Source organism: Rhinolophus sinicus, linkage group LG14 (genome assembly GCF_036562045.2).
Source record: "Rhinolophus sinicus isolate RSC01 linkage group LG14, ASM3656204v1, whole genome shotgun sequence".
NCBI classification, from domain to species: Eukaryota; Metazoa; Chordata; class Mammalia; order Chiroptera; family Rhinolophidae; genus Rhinolophus; species Rhinolophus sinicus.
Window position 1 is genome coordinate 29,439,914 of NC_133763.1, and position 21,949 is coordinate 29,461,862.

The following is a 21,949-nucleotide window of genomic DNA, read 5'->3' on the forward strand; positions in this document are numbered from 1 at the left end:
GGGTAATTTTCTAAAGCAGGGAACTGGGACAGGGGACATTCCAAGCTCAAGCCACAGGGGGTAATCTATTGTTAAGCTATAGGTCAAGGAAAGGTGAGGCCAGTGACATTGTGAAGGTTCTACTACAAGGGTCCCAAATAAGGCCCTGCCTCAAGTTGAATTATTTGAATAGGAAAAAAGTCAATTAAATGTTAGCAGTATCACCTTATTAAATAACCAAAATTATGTTGAGTGCTTTTGTTGTTGTTGTTGTTTTTACCTTTTCTCTGTCCATCCCCTAACAGAAGATAGAATGTGTCTATATCTGTTTAAATTGTAACACGGTTCTTAATGAAAAAGGAGTAGGAGAGTGTATTATAATGTTTTAATTTGGTCATGCATTTTGTCAGATCTGTCCAGGGTAAATGTGGGGACCTAGTCAATGAAATATTCCATGTCTTTTCACAATTGTCCCCCAGCCCTCACCTGATGAAAAATAAAACTACAACCACTTCTGCCACTCCCTACTCCTCTGCATCTTATAATATCATGCTCCAATCATCCCATTTTACAACTTGTTTTCTTTAGCAAGGGCAGAAAGGAAGGCAGAAAATCAAGTCATTGTCCAATCCTGACAGTTCTGTTCTCAATGCTGCTTGCATGAAAGCCTATATTTTTCTAGAAAAGTTGGAGAACTGATAAGATTATGGTGCCTCCTTCAACCATGTAATTGAGACAGGTTAGTTAGTATGTTGCTAAGTAGACAGGGAGGTCCCTGGTGGAATAAACAAGACAGACATATTCTAAGACTTCAGGTTTTGAAATCACTCCTTCACTCCAGGACAAAATGCAACAATGCCTTGAGGTTAAACATAAAATTCCTTTTGGCCTTACAAATGGAGCAGATCTGATAGATAAGAGTGGGTTATTTTGCTAATTCCTTCAGGATGGGCAAGCAGAACAAACCTGGTAGACAAATTTCATTACAAGGCACCAGTCCCCTTCCCCAAAAAGACAAGGAAAGGTATAAAAGTAAGAGCTTTTGCCTCAGTCACTGGACACCCCCATTCGGGACCCCTTCCCGCTCGGGAGCTCTGACCCTTTGCTTTCAATAAACTATCCTCTTTTTAAAACTCTTTACCTCTCCTGGGTCTGTGTTTCCATTCTTCTGTCTCACGAGACACGATCCTAGCAATCACTCACTCACTCACTCAAAATTCCCCTACATCATTTGGGGAAATATTCCTACAACACAATTTCAAACAAAAATAATTCTTAATTAAGCCTAGTGAATTTCTGATATATTCCACAATAAAAAAATCAAATAAAAAATAAACTATGTTTCCTAAGCATATGACCAATTTGTCTAGAGGATAATCCAACACTTATCTCTGTTCTCCATCCCTGCTGTGACTAGTTTAGGTGCTTTTGTCCTCTTCATTTAGCTAACCCTCTTACAACTACTCTGAAATGGCCAGTTATTCCACATTCTATCATCATATTAATCCGACCAAAACACAGTTCTGATTTTTGAGCCAGTGCACAGCATATTTCGTGGCAAAATTAAGTGTTTAATAAATGTACGCGGTCTGACAATTAAGTTCATGAACTTGTTGCAACGATGTTACTAACCTTTTTTGATATCAGAGGGATTATTCATTATGAATTTGTACCAACTGGACAGTTAACCAAGTTTACTATTTGGAAGTGCTGAAAAGGCTGCGTTAAAAAGTTAGACGACCTGAACTTTTCACCAACAATTCATGGCTCTTGCATCATGATAATGCATTAGCTCATATGGCATTGTATATGAGGGAGTTTTTAGCCAGTAAACAAATAACTGTATTGGAACACACTCCCTACTCACCTGATCTGGCCCCCAATGACTTCTTTCTTTACCCGGAGATAAAGGAAATATTGAAAGGAAGACATTTTGGTGACATTCAGGACATCAAGGATAATATGATGACAGCTCTGATGGCCATTCCAGAAAAAGAGTTCCAAAATTGCTTTGAAGGGTGGACTAGGCACTGGTATCGGTGCATAGCTTCCCAAGGGGAGTACTTCGAAGGTGACCATAGTGATATTCAGCAATGAGGTATGTAGCACCTTTTCATGAAAGTAATTGTCTGACCTTCATATATAAGAAGGATGTCACTCCTGCAAAACTCCCTTTTTGGAAAACAATTGAATGCTGCATAAGGATATGGCAGAAAAAGTTTCTGTGTGACCAGAGGACTTGAGAGAAAAAAGAAAAAAGGGTACTTATGAAGTTATGTGCTGTGGAATTCAGAATATAATAGCCTCTTCCATACTATTCAGTGATAAAAGGGAATGAGCTATGTGGATGAAAAAGGGGCCACATACTAAACCTGACAAGCTTGGGGAGGCCAGCTTGGCAGACCCTACAAACTCAGAGACCAAAATTAACCAAATAGGGTGGTCTAAACATAAAAATTCCTAACTAAAAGCTGCTCATGGTGGTTAGTCACATCCTTGGTCTGTAGCTTCCTTGACAAAAGTCAATCTTTACCTTAAGTGAGACTGTCTATTGTCTTTTTGTGTCTAAGATAACATACCTTTGGAATGTCAGAGTAATCCCTTTTTCTGGACCCCTCAGGGCACAATCCACCAGACCAGAGCACCAGACTACAGAACCCCTCATTATTATCTTGTTCCTGGTATACCATCTCTATGTGCTATAAAATGTTAACTATCCTGTTACCACCAATGTAAAAGAAGTATGTGTCTCTCCATTTTGCTTTTTTCCAGTCTCAGAGATTTCCCCACTTTGCTTTCCCCCAGCTCCTTAATCTACTACCAATGGATTTCATGTAACCCTCCTTCATCTCCTCCTTTGATTCTAATGTATAAAATAAGATGCAAAACTGCCTTTCTCTGGGGCATTTTCTTAATCCATTGAGATTTTGCTTCTTGGCAATTGTTGTCAGTTTGGCTCAAATAAACTCATTAAAGTTCTCTGCAGGTTTGGATGTTTCTTATGTCGATAATCCCCAATTTTGATGTGAATAAAATGTTGAAATTTGGGTCGTGTGGAAAGTTCTCTAACTTCTTCTTCAATTTCTTTTCATTCTCCCTTTCTCTTTTCCCTCTTTCTGCTCTTTCTTTTTCTTCCCCCTAAAGTATTTACCATTATCTTGGGTTATGGAGAATATTGTCATCCATAAGAGAGTAATTTCACTTCAGTTAATCTCACCTGTTTGCAAGCATCCTTCATGTACCCAATAGTTTGTGTTAGAAATTGGGTCTTAAGGGGCTTCTTGATCTTTCAGAGTCAAGAGTTCTACATTTTAAGGATTTATCCCTTTCTGGGAAGATTTTATTTTTAAAGCATAAAGTGTGTACAAGTAGAATATTATAAAAATACTTTAAGTCTTTGGATAAGTTTTAAAGGAGGGTACTCCATCTTTTCTGGTTTCTGTTAGATACCTATATTTGCAACATTTAAAGTGGTTGAACTCTTTTTATATCTTGCACTTTTCCTGGATTCTTCCATTTGTAACGTTCAGATTGTGGAAATGACAAAGCAGCTGCTACTAGAAGATAGTAGGTAGCTGGAAGTGATTGGTGAATCACTTCAGGTTAGGTGACATTTGTTTCTCAGGCATGACAAATCAATAACCCTTCTAAGCAGGTGCTTGAATTTAGAAAACAAATAAAAACAGAAGGTAAAATGGCGATGGTCTCTACAATGACTCCCAAAAGTTTGCTTCTCAAAATAAATGAAGATAGAATTTAGCATACAGATGAGAACTTTTTAACATACCATGTACCCGTATGCATAAAATTCCATGTTAAGAAACAGATTTCACAGTTTCAGAGATTTGAGTTGTTTGTATGCTGTATTTAACTGAAATGAAAATCCAACTCTCTGGTGTTCATCTTACTTCAGTAATATGCTAATTTCATCCTCATGGCATGTAAGAGTTGATGTCATAAATTGACACTAATTTATTAGTAAAGATATGCTTAGAGAAAAAATAGTTCAACGTTTTTCTTAACTGACTGTGTTTGCAAGATAAAAATCAACAGACTATGAATCAAGAGTTGCCAAGAAGATCAGTGCTTTCCATTAGCACTTACACCATTTATTGATTACATATTTCCCTTAGGACATTTCTACTTTGACAAACCAATGCCGTTTCTGAAAAAATGTTAATAACACAAGCTGCTGCTTTGGCTTCCTATGTTGACAGAAACAAATTGCCTGAATTCTACATTTGTGATCCATATTATTTTCTTTACTAGATCTTGAATAAAAGGGGGCTGCTAAACTGCAAACTATTCAAATACATTTCTTTCTGCACAGATAAATTCTTCCAAGTTTTCCAGAGTTGGAAAATGTGGTATGGCCCTTTCTACATTTTCAAAGCTGGTGGCTGGCTTACTGGGTAAATAATTATGACTCCTTAGGATGTTTCTAATGCATCACATATGTTGCGCATTTTACAGGTTTCAAAGCTCTTTCATATATTATTTCACAAAGCTAGGATATGGTGGAGCCAGGATCAGAACTTAAATTTTCAGGTTTGAGTGCCATTCTAACATGAATTTAGAGCATTATTGCTTTTGGCCAAGGGGCAATGCATGTGATAGAAATTATGTATTTTGCAATTTAGGATGTGGTGGTACCAGATAGCACTTCTCATTTTTATCACTATGACCTCTTGATATAAGTAGATCTCATTGCTATTCTTTCCTCTGATTTCCTTAATAAGTAATCTTATTTGTATTTTATTGGGGAACAGTGTGTTTTTCCAGGACCCATCAACTCCAAGTCAAGTCATTGTTTTCTTCTTCTTCTTTTTTTTTAAATTAAAGTTTATTGGGGTGACAATTGTTAGTAAAGTTACATAAATTTCAGGTATACAATTCTGTATTACATCCTTTATAAATCACATTCTGTGTTCACCACCCAGAGTCAGTTCTCCTAAGTCACTGTTTTCAATCTAGTTGTGGAGAGTACAGCTCACTGGCCCATGTGGGAATTGAACCAGTGACCTTGGTGTTATGAGCACTGCACTCTAACAAACTGAGCCAAATGGCTGCCCATTAATCATATTTTTGAACAAGAATTTTAAGACCTGACCTAAATATTATAATTAACACATTGAAAGGGTATATCAACATCACCCACTTTATGTCCCTTTTCCAGTGTGGATATTCATGAATGTAATTTAATGTTAATTTCAAAATAGTGGATTTTTGTTTTTGCAGTTTCTATGACTGAGTTTACACAATTGTAAAAGCTCTCTCTCTGGTAAAGGAAGAACACTAATCATTGCTGTGTTAATAGTGAAAGAGAGATTTGATTCTCTATGTCATCTTTTGCCCAGCAGAACTCAATGCACAGCTTCAACTCAGAGTTGATGATTTTGTTTTGTCATGAATGATGCTGCCATAAAGTATGATGCTAGGAGTAGTAAGGAAATGTTTAAGAAAAATGACATTTCTGCTTGTTCTTAGGTTTCTTAAGACATACCCCTTAAACTTATCTCTGTCTTTTGCTCTTTTCCATATGCAAATAAGTCCTGGTATCTTCTTATTAATATTGGCCCTTTAATACTACTTGACATAGTCTCTAGTCAAACAGTATGTTTCCATTTCTTGGAAACTGGGAAAACTCAAGAAATGACTTTTTTTTCTCAATGCTTTTGCAGTTTTAAACTGACTAGCTGTAAAGTAATGAATCACGTCTTTTAGATATTTTTTAAAAATTGCAGATATGATAATGCAAATTTGATTTTTTTTTCTCCACAGAGCCCCATGTAGTAACTGATTTGAGCATATTTCCTTTTTTTTGGTAACATGTATGATTAGGAAAAGAAAAAAAAGAAAGTCAATTGTCAGTAAAAAATGATATGTTAATTTTTATCGAAGCACTTACATTGTACCTAATAATGTTTGGAGTCTTAGAATCTGATAATGTTCTCAAGAAGACTCAAAATATTGAACATACAAAAATTTAAAACACATTTCACATTAGTTCGCTATGTCTGTGTGAAATGAAAATGAAAATGTGTTACATATTAATCCCTCTAGGAACCTTGGGAAATTTCATTTTCCTTTGTCCTATTAGGTGGCCATCTTTGTGCTACACCTGGGCAGTGCTACATTCCTGTTTACGGAGCCTGTGATCAGCGCGATGACAACTGGGGCTGCCACCCACGTCGTGACTTCACAAGTCAAGTATCTCTTGGGAATGAAAATTCCCTATATATCTGGGCCACTTGGATTCTTTTATGTAAGTTTTCCATATGTCTTTGTCCATATATTTTTTGTGTGTCTCACAGAGTAGAATTTGGTTAATTATAATATTGAGATATTTCTATATTAAAGCAACTTGGTTTAAATACAATCTCTTAGGATTTTTATTAAAATATAGCTAACATATAATATTATATTGGTTTCAGGTGTTTAGCAGTTATTCAACAGTACCCACCTGGCACTTTACATAATCATTACCATATTACTGATTATATTCCCTATACTTTACATCCCCGTGACTATTTTATAACTACCAATTTGTATTTCTTAATCCCTTCACATTTTTCACCCTCCCCCTAATCCCCCTTCCATCTATTACCCTGATAGATCTAGTACCTATCTGACACCATACAGAGTTATTGCAATATTATTGACTATATTCCTTATGCTATACACTACATCCCCATAACTACTGTGTAACAATCAATTTATACTTCATAATCCCTTCCCATTTTTCACCCACTCCGAACACTCCTCCCTTCTGGCAACCATCAATATGTTCTCTGTATGTATGAGTTTGTTTCTGTTTCATTTATTTATTTTGTTCTTTAGATTCCACTTATAAGTGAAATCATACAACATTTGTCCTTTGCTGTCTGACTTACTATAATCCACAAAATACTCTCTAGATCCATTGCATTCTTTTTTAATTTTTTTGGCTGACTAATATTCCATTGTATATATGTACCACCTCTTCTTTATCCATTCATCCATTGAGGGACACCCAGGTTGTCTTCATGTCTTGGCAGTTGTAAATAATACTGCAATGAGCATGTAAATGAGCACATCCTGTCAAAGTAGCATTTTGGGTTTCTTTGGATAAATACCCAGAAGTGGGATTACTAGGTCATTCTTTGTCTGTTGTTATAGTCTTTGTTTTAAAGTCTATTTTGTCTGTTATAAGTATGACTACTCCAGATTTTGTTTATTTGTTTGTTTCCATTTTTCATGAAATATTGTTTCCATCTCTTTATTTTCAGTCTGTGTTTGTCTCTTGGAAGAAGTGTCTGTTCAGGTCCTCTGCCAATTTTTTAAATTGGGTTCTTTTTAATGTATTGTATTTTTTTGTTGTTGTTGAGTTGTATGAGTTCTTTATATAGTTTGGATATTAGCCCCTTATCTCTGTGCTTCCTGGGCTTGTATACCTATTTCCTTCACCATAATTATTTCCATCATTAGGGAAATTTTCCATCATTATTTCTTCAAATAGGTTTTCAATTCCTTGCTCTCTTCTTCTGGCATCCCTATAATGTGAATGTTGGTATGCTTGATGTTGTCCCAGAAAGCTCTTCATTTTTTAAAATTATTTTTGCTGTTCCAATTGGGTGTTTTGTGCTACCTTATCTTCTAAATCACAGATTCAGTCCTCTGCTTCATCAAATCTACTGTTTATTCCCTGTAATGTAGTCTTCATTTCTGTTATTGTATTCTTTCTTTCTGACTGGTCCTTTTTATTTATTTATTTTTTTGCCTTCATTTTTATGTTTCCTGTCTCTTTGTTGAAGTTCTTCCTGAGATCACTGAGCATCCTTATATCCAGTGTTTAGAACTCTGCATCTGGTAGATTGCTTTGCTTGTCTCCATTTTGTTTTGTTCATTTTCTGGAGCTTTGTTCTCTTCTTTTATTTGGGACATGCTTCTTTGTCTCCCCATTTTGGCTGCTTCCCTGTGTTTCTTTCTAGGTACTAGGTAGGGCTTCTATGTTTATCAGTCTTAGTAGAGTGGCCTTACGTAGTAGGTGTGCTGTGGGGCTCAGTGGCACAGTCTTCCGGGTCACCTGGGCTGCACACTCCAGTTGTGTCCTTGTGTGTGTTTTGTGTGCTTTCTTCTTGTAGCTCAACCTTGGTTGCTGTTTGCACATCAATGGGAGGGAGACCCTTGGGCTCATTAGTTGTGAGAACTGGCCATAACTACAGTGGAGGAGTTATGGTGCAGGCGCTGTTGCTACAGAGCAGGACCTGCCTTAGCATGGCTCTGGTGCCTGTCCAATCCACCCCTCGGGTGCATCATCCTTGGAGGCAGGTGGGTGATGCTGCAGCTTGTTTCAAAGCTGGCCACTAGGCGTGCCAGCCCCAGGGCCATCTGGGAGGGAACCTGCTGCAAGTCAAGTTCAGCCACAACCCATGCTCCACTTGAGGCCACCTGGCAAGAGCCACAAAGCAATTCACAGATGGCCACCACTCATGCCATGTTTGGAAGTGCCTCAGGAGGCCAATTCACAAACCAGACCAGCTGCCGCTAGTGCCAGACTTTGGGCTACTCAGCCAGAGGTATGGGACATGCTCAAGCCAGATGCTGTTTGTCTGGGCTCCAGGGACCCCTGAGAGGCCCTAGGAAAGTGTGCAACATAAGCCAAAGCAGGTGATTTATATGAAAAATCCACTGGAAGCAGCTTGAATATTCCCAAAATTTGGGTGGGATGGATCTCAGAATCACTGGGGCATGGCAAATGAATGATGTCAGCCAGCTTCATGGAGACTCAGGTATTCTAAATGTGGTTTTGGATATTAAACTAGTTTAATGTATTATAAACAATTGAATATTATATAATTTGGGGGCATGCTTTAGAAAAAAAAATAACTAGAAATTTTTGTGAGCCAGATATGTTGCCAAGTTCTAATGAAAGCCATCCACTGGGATTGTGGTTGAGTTGAACAACAGTATATTCAACCATGTACTTTCAGTATTGTGAACTCTGGTAGGAATCAAATCACAGGCCTGGTCAAAATTGGTGGCTGGAACCCCAATAATCAGTTACTAAAAGCCACTTGAACCTGAGAGAGAAAAATGGCCAGTTTCAACATATTTTCATAACAGTGTATTGTTTTTGGTCTCTGGAAAAACACACTGTTTCCCAATATACCCCAATTTAAAAAAAAGAAAGAAAGAAATTTTGCATCATGCATAGCTTACACTGGAACATTTGGAAAGTGAGCTTTGGTGTAGAATCTGATGATGATAATGTAAATTTGAAATTGCACTTGGATCATTTTGATGGAATGTAAACTAGCAGAGCTGAGCTCAGCACAGAAGTATAGAACAGAGGACAAAACAGACATTTGCATATAATGATGTAACAAAAAATAGAATGTGTTTCTTCTTTGGGGGTTTTATGTGTACTCAAGAAAACACAGGCTGGGGTTGAGATTTCAGCTTACTATTTTCCTTGTTTTTATATTTGCACTACTATAGGAAGTAGAAGGATTTGGGAAGCTTGATCTTTTTTTTAAATTAAAGTTTATTGAGGTGACAATTGTTAGTAAGTTACATAAGTTTCAAGGGCACAATTCTGTAATACATCATCTATATATCTCATTGTGTGTTCACCACCCAGAGTCAGTTTTTCTCCATCACCATATATTTGATTTCCATTTACCATCATCTACCACACCCCTCCCCCCTTACCCTCTGGGAATCACTAACCTATTGTCGATGTCTATGAGTTTTTTTTGTTTTTTATTTGTTTGTCTTGTTCCTTTATTGCTTTCAGTTTTATATCCTACATATCAGTGAAATCATATGGTTCTTGACTTTTTCTGTCTTACTTATTCCGCTTAGCATAATAATATCAAGATCCATTCATTTTGTCACAAATGGTACTATTTCATCTTTTATTATGGCAGAATAGCATTCCATTGTGTATATATACCACATCTTCTTTATCCAGTCATCTATTGAAGGACACTTTGGTTGTTTCCATGTCTTGGTCACCATAAATAAAGCTTCAGTGAACATCAGAGAACATACATCTTTATGGCTAAATGTTTTCAGATTTTTTTGGATATATACCCAGGAGAGGGATTGCTGGGTCATATAATAATTCTATTCTTAGTTTTTTGGGGAACCTCCACACTGCCTTTCATAGCAGCTGCACCAATCTGCATTCCCACCAACAGCGTATGAGAGTTCCTTTTTCTCCACAGGCTCTCTGACACAAGCTTGATCTTAACAATACCTATTCTAAAATGTTTAATGATGTAATGATATGTAGGCAAAGTTTAGAGAAGACATCAAATTCTTAAGAACAGAGACAACTTGTACCAATATCAATTTTGGAAGGATCAGAGATGACTTTCAGGACCCCCGAGCAGGAATTTGGATCTGTTTAGGGGTGGAAGTAAAATATAACCAAGTTGAAAACAAGTTGGGACAGGGAGAAAGCATGTCTGGGCAATCATGGCTCATATTTAAAGGCTCCAAGGATTCAAAAGCTGCTTTAAAGAACTAGGCTGACAGCAGACTTCAGTCTCCTCACCTGAAAAGTGGGAGAGTTGGACTAAATGTGAGGCTACAAAACCAGACATGTTCAACAGAATAATCTGGGGATATTTTACAAGCTACATATGGATTGGAAAAGATTAGTATGCATTTGTGATTCAAGAACCACTAGAATATATTTACTCAATAAATATTTATTGATCACCTCATAGGCATTTAGGATGCAGTTGAAAAATAACTTCCTTGTTCCCATGGAGTTTTATTAAAATACTGAGCAGGGATGTGAAGTAAGAAAGGAGGAGTCCTACAAACAAATTGGTGAACAAGATAATCTCGCTATTAATAAAGAAAACCAGTTAGTGTAATTCAAGGCAGGTAATGTGATGGAGTGAAGAGGAAATGATAATGCTCACCTTGTATTAATTGAAAAAATTAAATGGCTCATTGAATATCAGATGGTTAGCATTATTTCTGGAAATGTTAGTTCCTCCACTCTTTTAGAAAGTGATGAAGTTTAAACAGTCTCTATCATTCTACCCCAATATGTCCTCCCCCTATCTGTTTGAGGTAGGGAAAATATAAAAATTCTTCTCTGTTCAGGGTGGAAAGAAGGAGTTAGGATGAATGCACTACCGTGTTTCCCCGAAAATAAGACCGGGTCTTATATTAATTTTTGCTCCAAAAGATGCATTAGGGCTTATATTCATGGGATGTCATCCTGAAAAATCATGCTAGGGCTTATTTTCCAGTTAGGTCTTATTTTCAGGGAAGCACAGTATATAGATACAAGTAGACTTTCACGAAATATGTTTATGTTAAGGAAAAATAATAATGGTCCCTGTACTCACAGGGACCCTGTACTAAAGTCTGTGCTCACAGACTTTAGAATCAAGTTGGAAGACTTTATTACTTACCTTCTACTGACATGATTCCACTGCTGATGTTGAAGGCACAAAGCCAGGGGTAAGAAGAACTTTGCTTGAAAAGCAGTCAGATGCCACTGAATCCCACCACTAACAACCAAAATCATAGACGGCATGCTCCTTCAAAGAGGTGGCATTTCCCCTCTATATCCCAAGGAAAAAGGAAGTACCAGGGAAGTTTGGGAAATCATTTGCTGTACAGAAAGGAGAGAACAGTGAGTGAGGCATTGGTAAAATGGTGAATGTGTTGGTCTAAGGTTCAGGAAAACTGTGTCAGTCTTGACTCTGTCACTCACAAGTTAAGTCACCTGGGGTAAATCATTAGTCTTTGGAGCCTTGCTTTGTACATATATACAATTAATGTGTATAACTTGTTGACTTCTAAGGCCTTTTCTGGCTCTGACAAGTGTCTTCTAAATATTGCCTTTGTTTGGCACTTTAATTGAAATCCTTACCATAGCTATCCACCATGCCTATTTATGTGTGACAGATAATTAGTTGTCTGTCTCTTTTAATGATACTAATTATTTCGTAACTGTTAATAAAGGCTTTCTGTTTAGTTTCATTTTGTATTTTAAAACACTTCTATTTTGATTAACTTAAAGAGGAGGAAATTTACTAGGGCACATATATAATTCTAAAGGCAAAAGCTCTAAGTTCCCTTTGCCCTCTGTATTAGTCTGCTAAGGCTGCCATAACAAACTACCATGGACTGGGTGGTTTAAACAACAGAAATGTATTTTTTCTCAATTTTGGAGGCTGGAAGTCAAATATTAAGGTGCAAGTAGTGTTTTCTGAGGCCGCGCTCCTTGGCTTGTAGATGGCCATCCTCCTGCTTCTTCACGTGCTATTCTCTCTATGCATACACATCCCGGTGTCTCTTTGTATGTCCTAATCACCTCTTCATATGAGGATACCAGTCAGATTGGACTAGGACCTACCCTGATGGCCTCATTTTAACTTATTTATCTCTTTAAAGCTCTATCTATAAATAAAGTCACAATATGCAATACTAGTGATTAGGGCTTCAAAATATGAATTTTAGGGGAACACAATTAAGTTTGTACACCCTTTTTGAGTTGTCTCAGAAGTGAGATGTATTTGAGTTGGTAATTGTTAGTGTACTGTGGCTACTATAGCAAATCACCACAAACTTGATTACTTAACAAACATAAATTTATCCTCACATTTCTGGAGGCTAGAAGTCCAAAATCACAGTGTCAGAAGGACCATACTCCTTCCTCTGGAGGTTTTAAGGGAGAATTCCTTGTTTCTTCAGGCTTCTGGTGGCTCCAGAATGTGTCCAGGAATGTGTCCTGGCTTGTGTCTGCATCACTCCAAACTCTGCATCTGTCTCTGCATGGACTTCCCCTCTTTGTTCATGTCTTATCCTCTCTGTCTCTTATAAGGGCACTTGTCATTGAATTTTAGCTGTATTTCTATGCACAGACTATGCCAAATGTATTTTCAGATCATAGCTGGAACACATGGTAGTAAATATGTATGAATGTTACCATTTTTTTCCCCTGGAGATATTCCTGGTTTTGTGGTTGATGACTGATTCAAAGTCATATATTGGGAATTAAGAATTGTTGATTGCAGGTTAGTACTTTATACCAACTATAAAATAGCATGCTGACAGACATTAAAAATGCTGATTGTAATATCACTCTGTTGTTTCTATCATGAAACACAAACATTTATAACAGATTCTTAATACAATGGTAGCACAGGAATGATAAGTAATAATACTAAAGGGTTTACATGTTCTATTTAGCATAGAAATATATATTGGAATATTCTGTGTGGTCCCTTTCTAGATAATTCAAAAATATACTCATCATTGCTACTGAAGAATTGTCATGATATCATACACTTAAAATATTTTTTTTATCTCATTGAGATTTTATAACAGCAAAATCCAAAGCAACCAGAATGTTGGTAAAAGGGTTATTTTGATAGGATTTTCTGCTTAATTGATTATAGAGCAGAAAGTCCATTTAGTTTTTAATACTTGTTAATATTTCAAATATTAAGATCTTTTCCTTTACCTCATGAAGTTTAACAGAGTGTATACAATTTATATTTTTCTTTATACACAGGTGTTTCTATGCGGGACCTTATTTAGAACTTCAGTAGCAGTTGTACAATGAGAAACTATTGAATGGGTATGACCCCAGAAATTATTGAAAGGGTATGATTTCCCTTTTTTCTTTAAATAAATCCTGAAAATGAGTTTTTTTAGCTTTGATTTTGCTTCATTCTTATAAAGGTTAAGGCATTAAAAATCTGATTATTTGGATCAGATAGACTATATCAAAGGTGGATTACTTGCAGTTTACTTCAAAAACAGCTTCAATATTTAGCTCAATGCATTGCACACAATAGAACCTCTATAAAACATGTTGAAAGCATGAATAAATGATAACTACAATCCTCTTAATATGACATAGCCCAAGTATTGATAGAGAGAGAAGAATAATCTGGGTCCTTCCTCTCCTTGTCATTCTGCTTATTCAGGGTAAGATCTACTCCTATTTACAGATTTATTGCTACTCTTACTATGTTAGACCAAAGTATTCATTCATTTAACAATACTTATTGAGTACCTACTATCTGCCCAACACAATTATAAGAGTTGAGAATCTGTCAATAAAAAAAAAATCAAATAAAAACACATTATATAAAGAGTGTGTGTGTGTGTGTGTGTGTGTGTGTGTAAATGTTCGTTAAGTGCTTCTGATAAGTCTCCCCACTAAAGAAAATAATAAGTAATATATGTACTATGAATAGGCTATTTTCATTCGTTGAAATATCTCAAAATGAATTTGTTTATACATATTTAATTTTTCATTTTTTGTCGTTATAATAAATGGTCAAATTAAAGAACTAGTATTAAGTCTTAAAATGAGATGAATTCCTGTTTTATTAAAAAGATTGGTCAGTTCTGGTGAAATAGCTTACTTATTTATCTGAACAGATATAAACTGTCTTTGATTCTCTGAGATCTGGGAAGTGAATGACCTTTAATAGGAATTTTTATCTACTGGAGCTTAATATGTGACAGCATACTTAGATGACTGGATTTATACTAGAAATGGGAAATTTTAATGTGTGCTTAGGTTGCCTAGACCTGTGTTTGTGTGTGTGTGTGTGTGTGTGTGTGTGTGTGTGTGTTTATCCATTTCCCTATCTCTATCTTTATATCCCACCCATCTCTTATGAGCCTGCTTTAACTGTGATTTCTCTATGTGGGTCCACATGACAGTCATTAGGATGACACTTCTTATTAACTTGCTTTTCTATTGTGTTCTTTATGCTAGTTATAATAAGCCTCTGCCCACCCCAGGTTCTTCTAGAGCATCTTGTAAGACATACTTTGCTCTACAAATTATAGTTTAATCCTAAAAATTCCTGGTTTTTTTTTTCTCATTCGTTTCATTCTCAGGTGATCATTTTTATTACGGAAAACACTTATTCTCAAAATGCACAATACAGCAAATTTGGTATGGCTTGAGAGTTTTTCAATTTCCCCCTTTTTCTACACAAGTACTGCCATGGCATACTTTTAATACCATGGATAAAATGTAAGTAATAATCGTCTAAATGCTGTAAAACATTTGGATTTTTTTTGTTTTTCTCCTGACAAATTATCTTAACAATACCTTCAGTTTTATCCTTGGATTATGATAAAGCATTTGGACAAATTTTTTTTAACGTCACTCTAACCCCATCTCCTGTAGAATATATTTCACTGAGTAGCATTTTGGATTTTTGTCCTGGACTTTGCGTAAGGAGTAAATATGAAAAATGGAAACTGTTTCTTCCTTTTTGTAGGAATTCTGTGAACAGTTACCATCTATAAAATAGAGAGACACAGAGGAAAAGTATCATTTCCGTCTCAGATAACTATAATATTGTAGTACCTAATTTTCTTTCAAAGTGGTGTGGAATACAATAGAATAATGTAAAAAAAGATAACAAATAAAACCCTCTGACCTTTAATGTATTCCTTAATGTATCTGATTATACACGTGGTTTGTTGTTATTGTTGTTGTTGTTGTTGTTGTTGTTTTAACTGTGTGGACAAAAGGGACTCTGCATTACCTACATTACCCTGATCCTTTTCACCAGCAAGTCTTCATTTTAACTGAATATATTTTCTTTGTCTGAAAGAGTTACAGTATTAATGATAATGTTAAATATGTCATCTGACAATTATGTTCATGAATTCATCCTAGAAAAAATGATACATATCTCATTGCTGAATATCACTATGGTCACCTTCGAAGTACTCCTTTGGGAAGCTATGCACCAATGTCAGTACCTCGTCCACACTTCAAAGCAATTTCGGAACTCTTTTTCTGGAATGGCCATCAGAGCTGTCATTGTAATACAATTGACATCCTGAATGTCATCAAAATGTCTTCCTTTCAATATTTCCTTTATCTTCAGGTGAAGAAAGAAGTCATTGGGGGCCTGATCAGGTGAGTAGGGAGGGTGTTCCAATACAGTTATTTGTTTGCTGGCTAAAAACTCCCTCACAAAGAGTGTCGTGTGAGCTGGTGCATTGTCCTGACACAAGAGCCATGAATTGTTGGTGAAAAGCTCAGGTCGTTTTTGTCTAACTTTTCCACACAGCATTTTCAGCACTTCCAAACAGTAAACTTGGTTAACTGTTTGTCCAGTTGGCACAAATTCATAATGAATAATCCCTCTGATATCAAAAAATGTTAGCAACATCATTTTTGACTCTTCATTTGGACTGACAGAACTTTTTTTGGTCATGGAGAATTGGCTGACTTCCATTGTGTACTTTGACAATTTGTTTCAGGGTTGCATTGGTACACCCATGTTTCATCACCAGTGATAACATGGCCCGAAACATCATCTTGCCTCTCCAAACGGTCTTGGCAAACTTCAACTCTCCTTTGCTTTTGTTCATCGATGAGCTCCTTCAGAACAATTTATGCACACACCTTTCTCATGCAAAGATTTTCAGTTAAGATTTTCCTGTTTCTCTATTTATGTTTACTTGGTCTGTTATGCTTCTCACAGTCAGCTGATGGTTTTGATGCACCATTCAATGAATTTTTGCAATGTTTTCATCCGTTCTGCTTGTTACTCGCTGCCCTGACTTCTCTTCATCAGTGATGTGTTCTCTCACCTCAGAAAAACGTTTAATCCATTTGTACACTGCTGTTTTCTTCATGGCATTATTCCCATAAACTTGGACTAACATATTCCTGATTTCACTTCCACTCTTGACAAGTTTAACAAGAAATTTAATGTTTGTTCATTGTTCGAATTCAAGCTCAGACATTCTTGTGATAACACACAAAAACACGCAACAATAATGAACACCACTCAGCAAGACACCACCACACATTGACAGGAACACAGTTATGAGACACTGATATACCAAGGTTATGAAACCCTTACAAAGCTGGTCATACAGTGCTGCCAATGTAAGTCCACAGTGGCAAGTTTGCGTACTTAATTGTCAAACATCATATATAGAATTCAGGTTTGGATGGGTTGATGCCTCAGGTATGTTCCTAATCTCTCAACAAGGTGGACTGAATCCTTTGATTAGGAAACCTACTAAGCAGAATTTCAGAGGTGCTAAGGAACATAGTTTGTATACGTTCTTTTGACGCAATATTTTTAGTTACGGTAAAATTATATTTGGGATGTTAAAAAGATAGGGCAGAGAACACCAACAAGTGGGCTGCTATAAGAATAGTCTGTATGCTAAAGTAAAAACTAGTTTTCATTCCCTGAAACTAGACTTAAGAAACCAGCTGTGGACAAATAGAAATGAGGTTATAAAAATCGGATTTAGAGAGAAGGATTCAAGAAGGGAGTAGTAAGCACTGTGCTTGCCACTTCCAGTGACCACATTAAAATTACAGTTAAATTATAGAACAATCAACCTGGAGAACATCTGAAGTCTAGCTGAACAAAAGTTTTACAGCTAAGGATATAAAGAAGTCAGGTTGAAACTGGCAGGAGGGGTGGAGATACAGAACGGGCTGGCCCCAAACCTCCCTGTGGTGGTTAAGACTCGGGAGGAATACCTCAGCCATGGAAGTCCCCCTTGAAGGAGGAAAGGACCTCAGCCTGATACTGGGCTCCCCAGCCTTGAGTACTGGTGCTGGGAAGAGCAACACCCATAACATCTGGCTGTGAAAAGCAGTGGTAATTTTGACAGTCAGAGTGGGACGGAAGGCTGTGGGAAACCCAGACATCCTCTTAAAGGGCCTGCACACAGACCCACGCCCTCAGAGACACTCACCCTGGGCTCCGGCAGGGGGAAAGTGCCTCAGGAGGTGTCAGAGACATACAAGGAGAGAATGAGCTGTGTGGTTTTGGGGTGAGGACTGGAGGGTTGGTTGCCATTTTTCCTGTGTAGAATCCTTCTCCTGTGCAGCTGGAAAGCAGACACCATCTTTCCTGTGTTTCCCTCCTTCACATGGCCAAATCTGAATCTGCACTGGCCTAGTGAACTCCACTTGCTCCATCCTGGTGACTTCCTGGAGCCCTGACCCACCCAACTTGTGCAATACCAGAGGCAATTTTTTAGCAAGCAGCCATCCCTGCTCATATTGCACTCTTCCTTGGATAACTGTCAGGGGTCTCCAAGTGCAGGTGGGCAGTGAGTGGCCAGCCTCGCTGTGTTCTGAGACAAAAGCTAAGTAGCTTCAGACTCAGCACTGGCACCAAACCAGAATCTACATTAACCTGGTAAACAACACGTGTCCTTCCCTGAGGCCTAACAATATCCAACCCATGTACCATAGGAGACTTTATCAGTGGCTGAGCCTTGTGGTAGCTAGCAGGTGACAGCGGGCCTCGGGGTGTCCTGGACTTTTTGAGGAGCTAACCCAGGCCTGGTACCGGTAGTAGCCATCCTCAGTTCAGAGTGCAGCCTCTTCCACTGTCCAGCACAGTGATCAACTTACTGTGGATCACTTTGTACTGCCTCCCACGTAGTCCTTGAATGATCATAGGCAGTGGTTCACCTGGGCCTGCACCAGAGCCCCTAACAAGAGGCCCAAGAATCAACACACATGGAATTTAGTTTCAGACCACAGCCAAGCACCATCCAATTAGTTGCACAAATGGCACACCTAAAGGGTGGTCACAACAGGTACTAGAGCCTGCTGGAGCAAATCCCACTCCATGGAGTAAGCCCCTGCATAGCAGCCGATAAGCTGTAGATGTGGCCCAGCCCCACAGCCAGTCAGCCTGAGGTTCAATCCCATCCACTAACATGCCAAAAGAGATCAAGGCTCAACTATAATAGGGGGGCACACACAATGGACACTGCTGGACCACCCAGCACAGGTGACCAGAGGGACTGTGCCCCAGAACTCCATAGGGCACCTGATACATAAGCCACCCAGCCCAAACTGGGAAACATAGCAGATCTACCTAATACATAGGAACAAACACAGAGAGGCAGCCAAAATGAGGAAACAAAAAAATACATCCCAAATGAAAGACCAGGAGAAAACTCCAGGAAAAAAAAAAAAAAACTAAACTAAATGGAGGCAAGCATCCTACCAGATACAGAGTTCAAAACAATTGTTACAAGGATGCTCAGGCAACTTAGTGAAAGGATCAAAGAGATAGTAAGCAACAAAAAGAAATAGGAACCATAACAAGAACCAGTCAGAAGACAAAACTACTATAACTGAAATAAAGAATGCACTAGAAGGAATCACCAGTGGACTAGAAAGCAGAGGACCAAATGAGTGATTTAAAAAAAAAATTTATTTTTATTTATTTTTATTTTTTAAAAATTTATTGGGGTGAAAATTGTTAGTAAAATTACATAGATTTCAGGTGGACAATTCTGTATTATATCATCTATAAATCCCATTCTGTGTTCACCACCCAGAGTCAGTTCTCCTTTCATCACCATATATCTGATCCCACTTACCCCCACCTCCCTTACCCTCTGATAACCACTAAACTATTGTCTGTGTCTATGAGTTTCTGTTTCTCATTTGTTTGTCTTGTTCTTTTGTTGTTTTTGGTTTATATACCACATATCAGTGAAATCACATGGTTCTCTGCTTTTTCTGTCTGACTTATTTCGCTCAGCATTACACTCTCAAGATCCATCCATGTTGTCACAAATGTTCCTATATCATCTTTTCTTACTGCCAAATAGTATTCCATTGTGTATATATACCACAACTTCTTTATCCATTCAGCTATCGAAGGACATTTTGGTTGTTTCCATGTCTTGGCCACCGTAAACAAAGCTGCAATGAACATTGGAACACATGTGTCTTTATCTATAAACGTTTTCAGATTTTTTGGGTAGATACCCAGGAGAGGGATTGCTGGGTCATATGGCAATTCTATTCATAATTCTTTGAGGAACCTCCACACTGCCTTCCATAACGGCTGCACCAGTCTGCATTCCCACCAACAGTGTATGAGGGTTCCTTTTTCTCCACAGCCTCTCCAACATTTGTTACTATTTGTCTTGTTGATGATAGCCATTCTGACTGGGGTGAGGTGATATCTCATTGTGGTTTTGATTTGCATTTCTCTGATGATTAGTGATGTTGAGCATTTTTCATGTGTCTATTTGCCATTTGTATGTCCTCTTTGGAGAAATGTCTCTTCAAGTCCTCTGCCCATTTTTCAATTGGGTTGTTTGTTTTTTGTTGTTGAGTTGCATGAGTTCCTTGTATATTCTGGATATTAGGCCCTTATCGGAGGCACTGTTTGCAAAAATCTTCTCCCATTCAGTTGGTGGCCTCTTTATTTTGTCAATGGTTTCTTTTGCTGTGCAGAAGCTTTTAAGTTTCATATAGTCCCATTCGTTTATTTTAGCTTTTACTTCCATTGCCTTTGGAGTCAAGTTCATAAAATGCTCTTTGAACCCAAGGTCCATAAGTTTAGTACCTATGTTTTCTTCTATGCAGTTTATTGTGTCAGGTCTTATGCTTAAGTCTTTGATCCATTTTGAATTAACTTTGGTACATGGTGACAAATAGCAGTCCAGTTTCATTCTTTTGCACGTGGCTATCCAATTCTCCCAGCACTATTTATTGAAGAGGCTGTCTTTGCTCCATTGTATGTTCTTAGCTTCTTTGTCAAAAATTATCTGTCCATATTTATGTGGTTTTATTTCTGGGTTCTCAATTCTATTCCATTGGTCTATGTGTCTGTTTTTCTGCCAATACCATGCTGTTTTGATTATTGTAGCCCTGTAGTACAAGCCAAAGTCAGGAAGTGTGATACCTCCATTATTGTTCTTTTTTCTTAAGATTGCTTTGGCTATTCGGGGTCTTTTGTGGTTCCAAACAAATCTGATGCTTTTTTGTTCTATTTCTTTAAAATATGCCATTGGGATTTTGATGGGGATTGCATTGAATCTGTATATTGCTTTGGGTAATATGGCCATTTTAACTATGTTGATTCTTCCAATCCATGAGCACGGAATGTCTTTCCATTTCTTTGTGTCTTCTTCAATTTCTTTCAAAAATGTCTTATAGTTTTCAGCATATAGGTCTTTTACATCCTTGGTTAAGTTTATTCCTAGGTATTTTATTCTTTTTGCTGCAATTGCAAAAGGAATTGTTTTTTGTATTTCTTTTTCTGAGATTTCATTGTTAGTATATAGGAAGGCAATGGACTTTTTTTTTCTTTTTCTTTTTTAATTAAATTTATTGGGGTGACAATTGTTAGTAAAATTACATAGATTTCAGGTGTACAATTCTGTATTACATCATCTATAAATCCCATTGTGTGTTCATCACCCAGAGTCAGTTCTTCCATCACCATATATTCGATCCCCCTTACCCTCACCTCCCCCCCCCACCCCCCTTACCCTCTGGCAACCACTAAACTATTGTCCGTGTCTATGAGTTTCTGTTTCTCATTTGTTTGTCTTGTTCTTTTGTTGTTTTTGGTTTATATACCACATATCAGTGAAATCACATGGTTCTCTGCTTTTTCTGTCTGACTTGTTTCGCTCAGCATTACTCTCTCAAGATCCATCCATGTTCATTGCAGCTTTGTTTACGGTGGCCAAGACATGGAAACAACCAAAATGTCCTTCGATAGATGAATGGATAAAGAAGTTGTGGTACATATACACAATGGAATACTATTCGGCAGTGAGAAAAGATGAAATAGGAACATTTGTGACAACATGGCAATGGACTTTTGTGCATTGATTTTGTAGCCGGCAACTTTACTGTATTCGTTGATTGTTTCTAATAGCTTTTTGGTGGAGTCTTTAGGGTTTTCTATATATAGCATCATGTCATCTGCAAAGAGTGATAATTTAACTTCTTCATTCCCAATTTGGATGCCTTTTATTTCTTTCTCTTGCCTGATTGCTCTGGCAAGGACTTCCAACACTATGTTGAAAAGCAGAGGTGATAGGGGACATCCCTGTCGTGTTCCTGAACGTAGAGCAAAGGCCTTCAGTTTTTCTCCACTAATTATGAGATTTGCAGAGGGCTTGTCATATATGGCCTTTATTATGTTAAGGTATTTTCCTTGTATAC

At 37.5% G+C, this 21,949-nt stretch overlaps 1 protein-coding gene across 1 annotated transcript in view; it reads left to right on the forward strand.

Moving 5' to 3' along the window:
* SLC26A7 (solute carrier family 26 member 7) overlaps positions 1-21,949 on the forward strand; it is a 269,056-nt gene that overhangs the window by 108,725 nt on the left and 138,382 nt on the right. Inside the window, exon 4 of the mRNA XM_074318598.1 lies at positions 6,080-6,244. Coding sequence (XP_074174699.1) covers positions 6,080-6,244 — 165 coding nt within the window. The remainder of the gene's footprint in view (positions 1-6,079; positions 6,245-21,949) is intronic.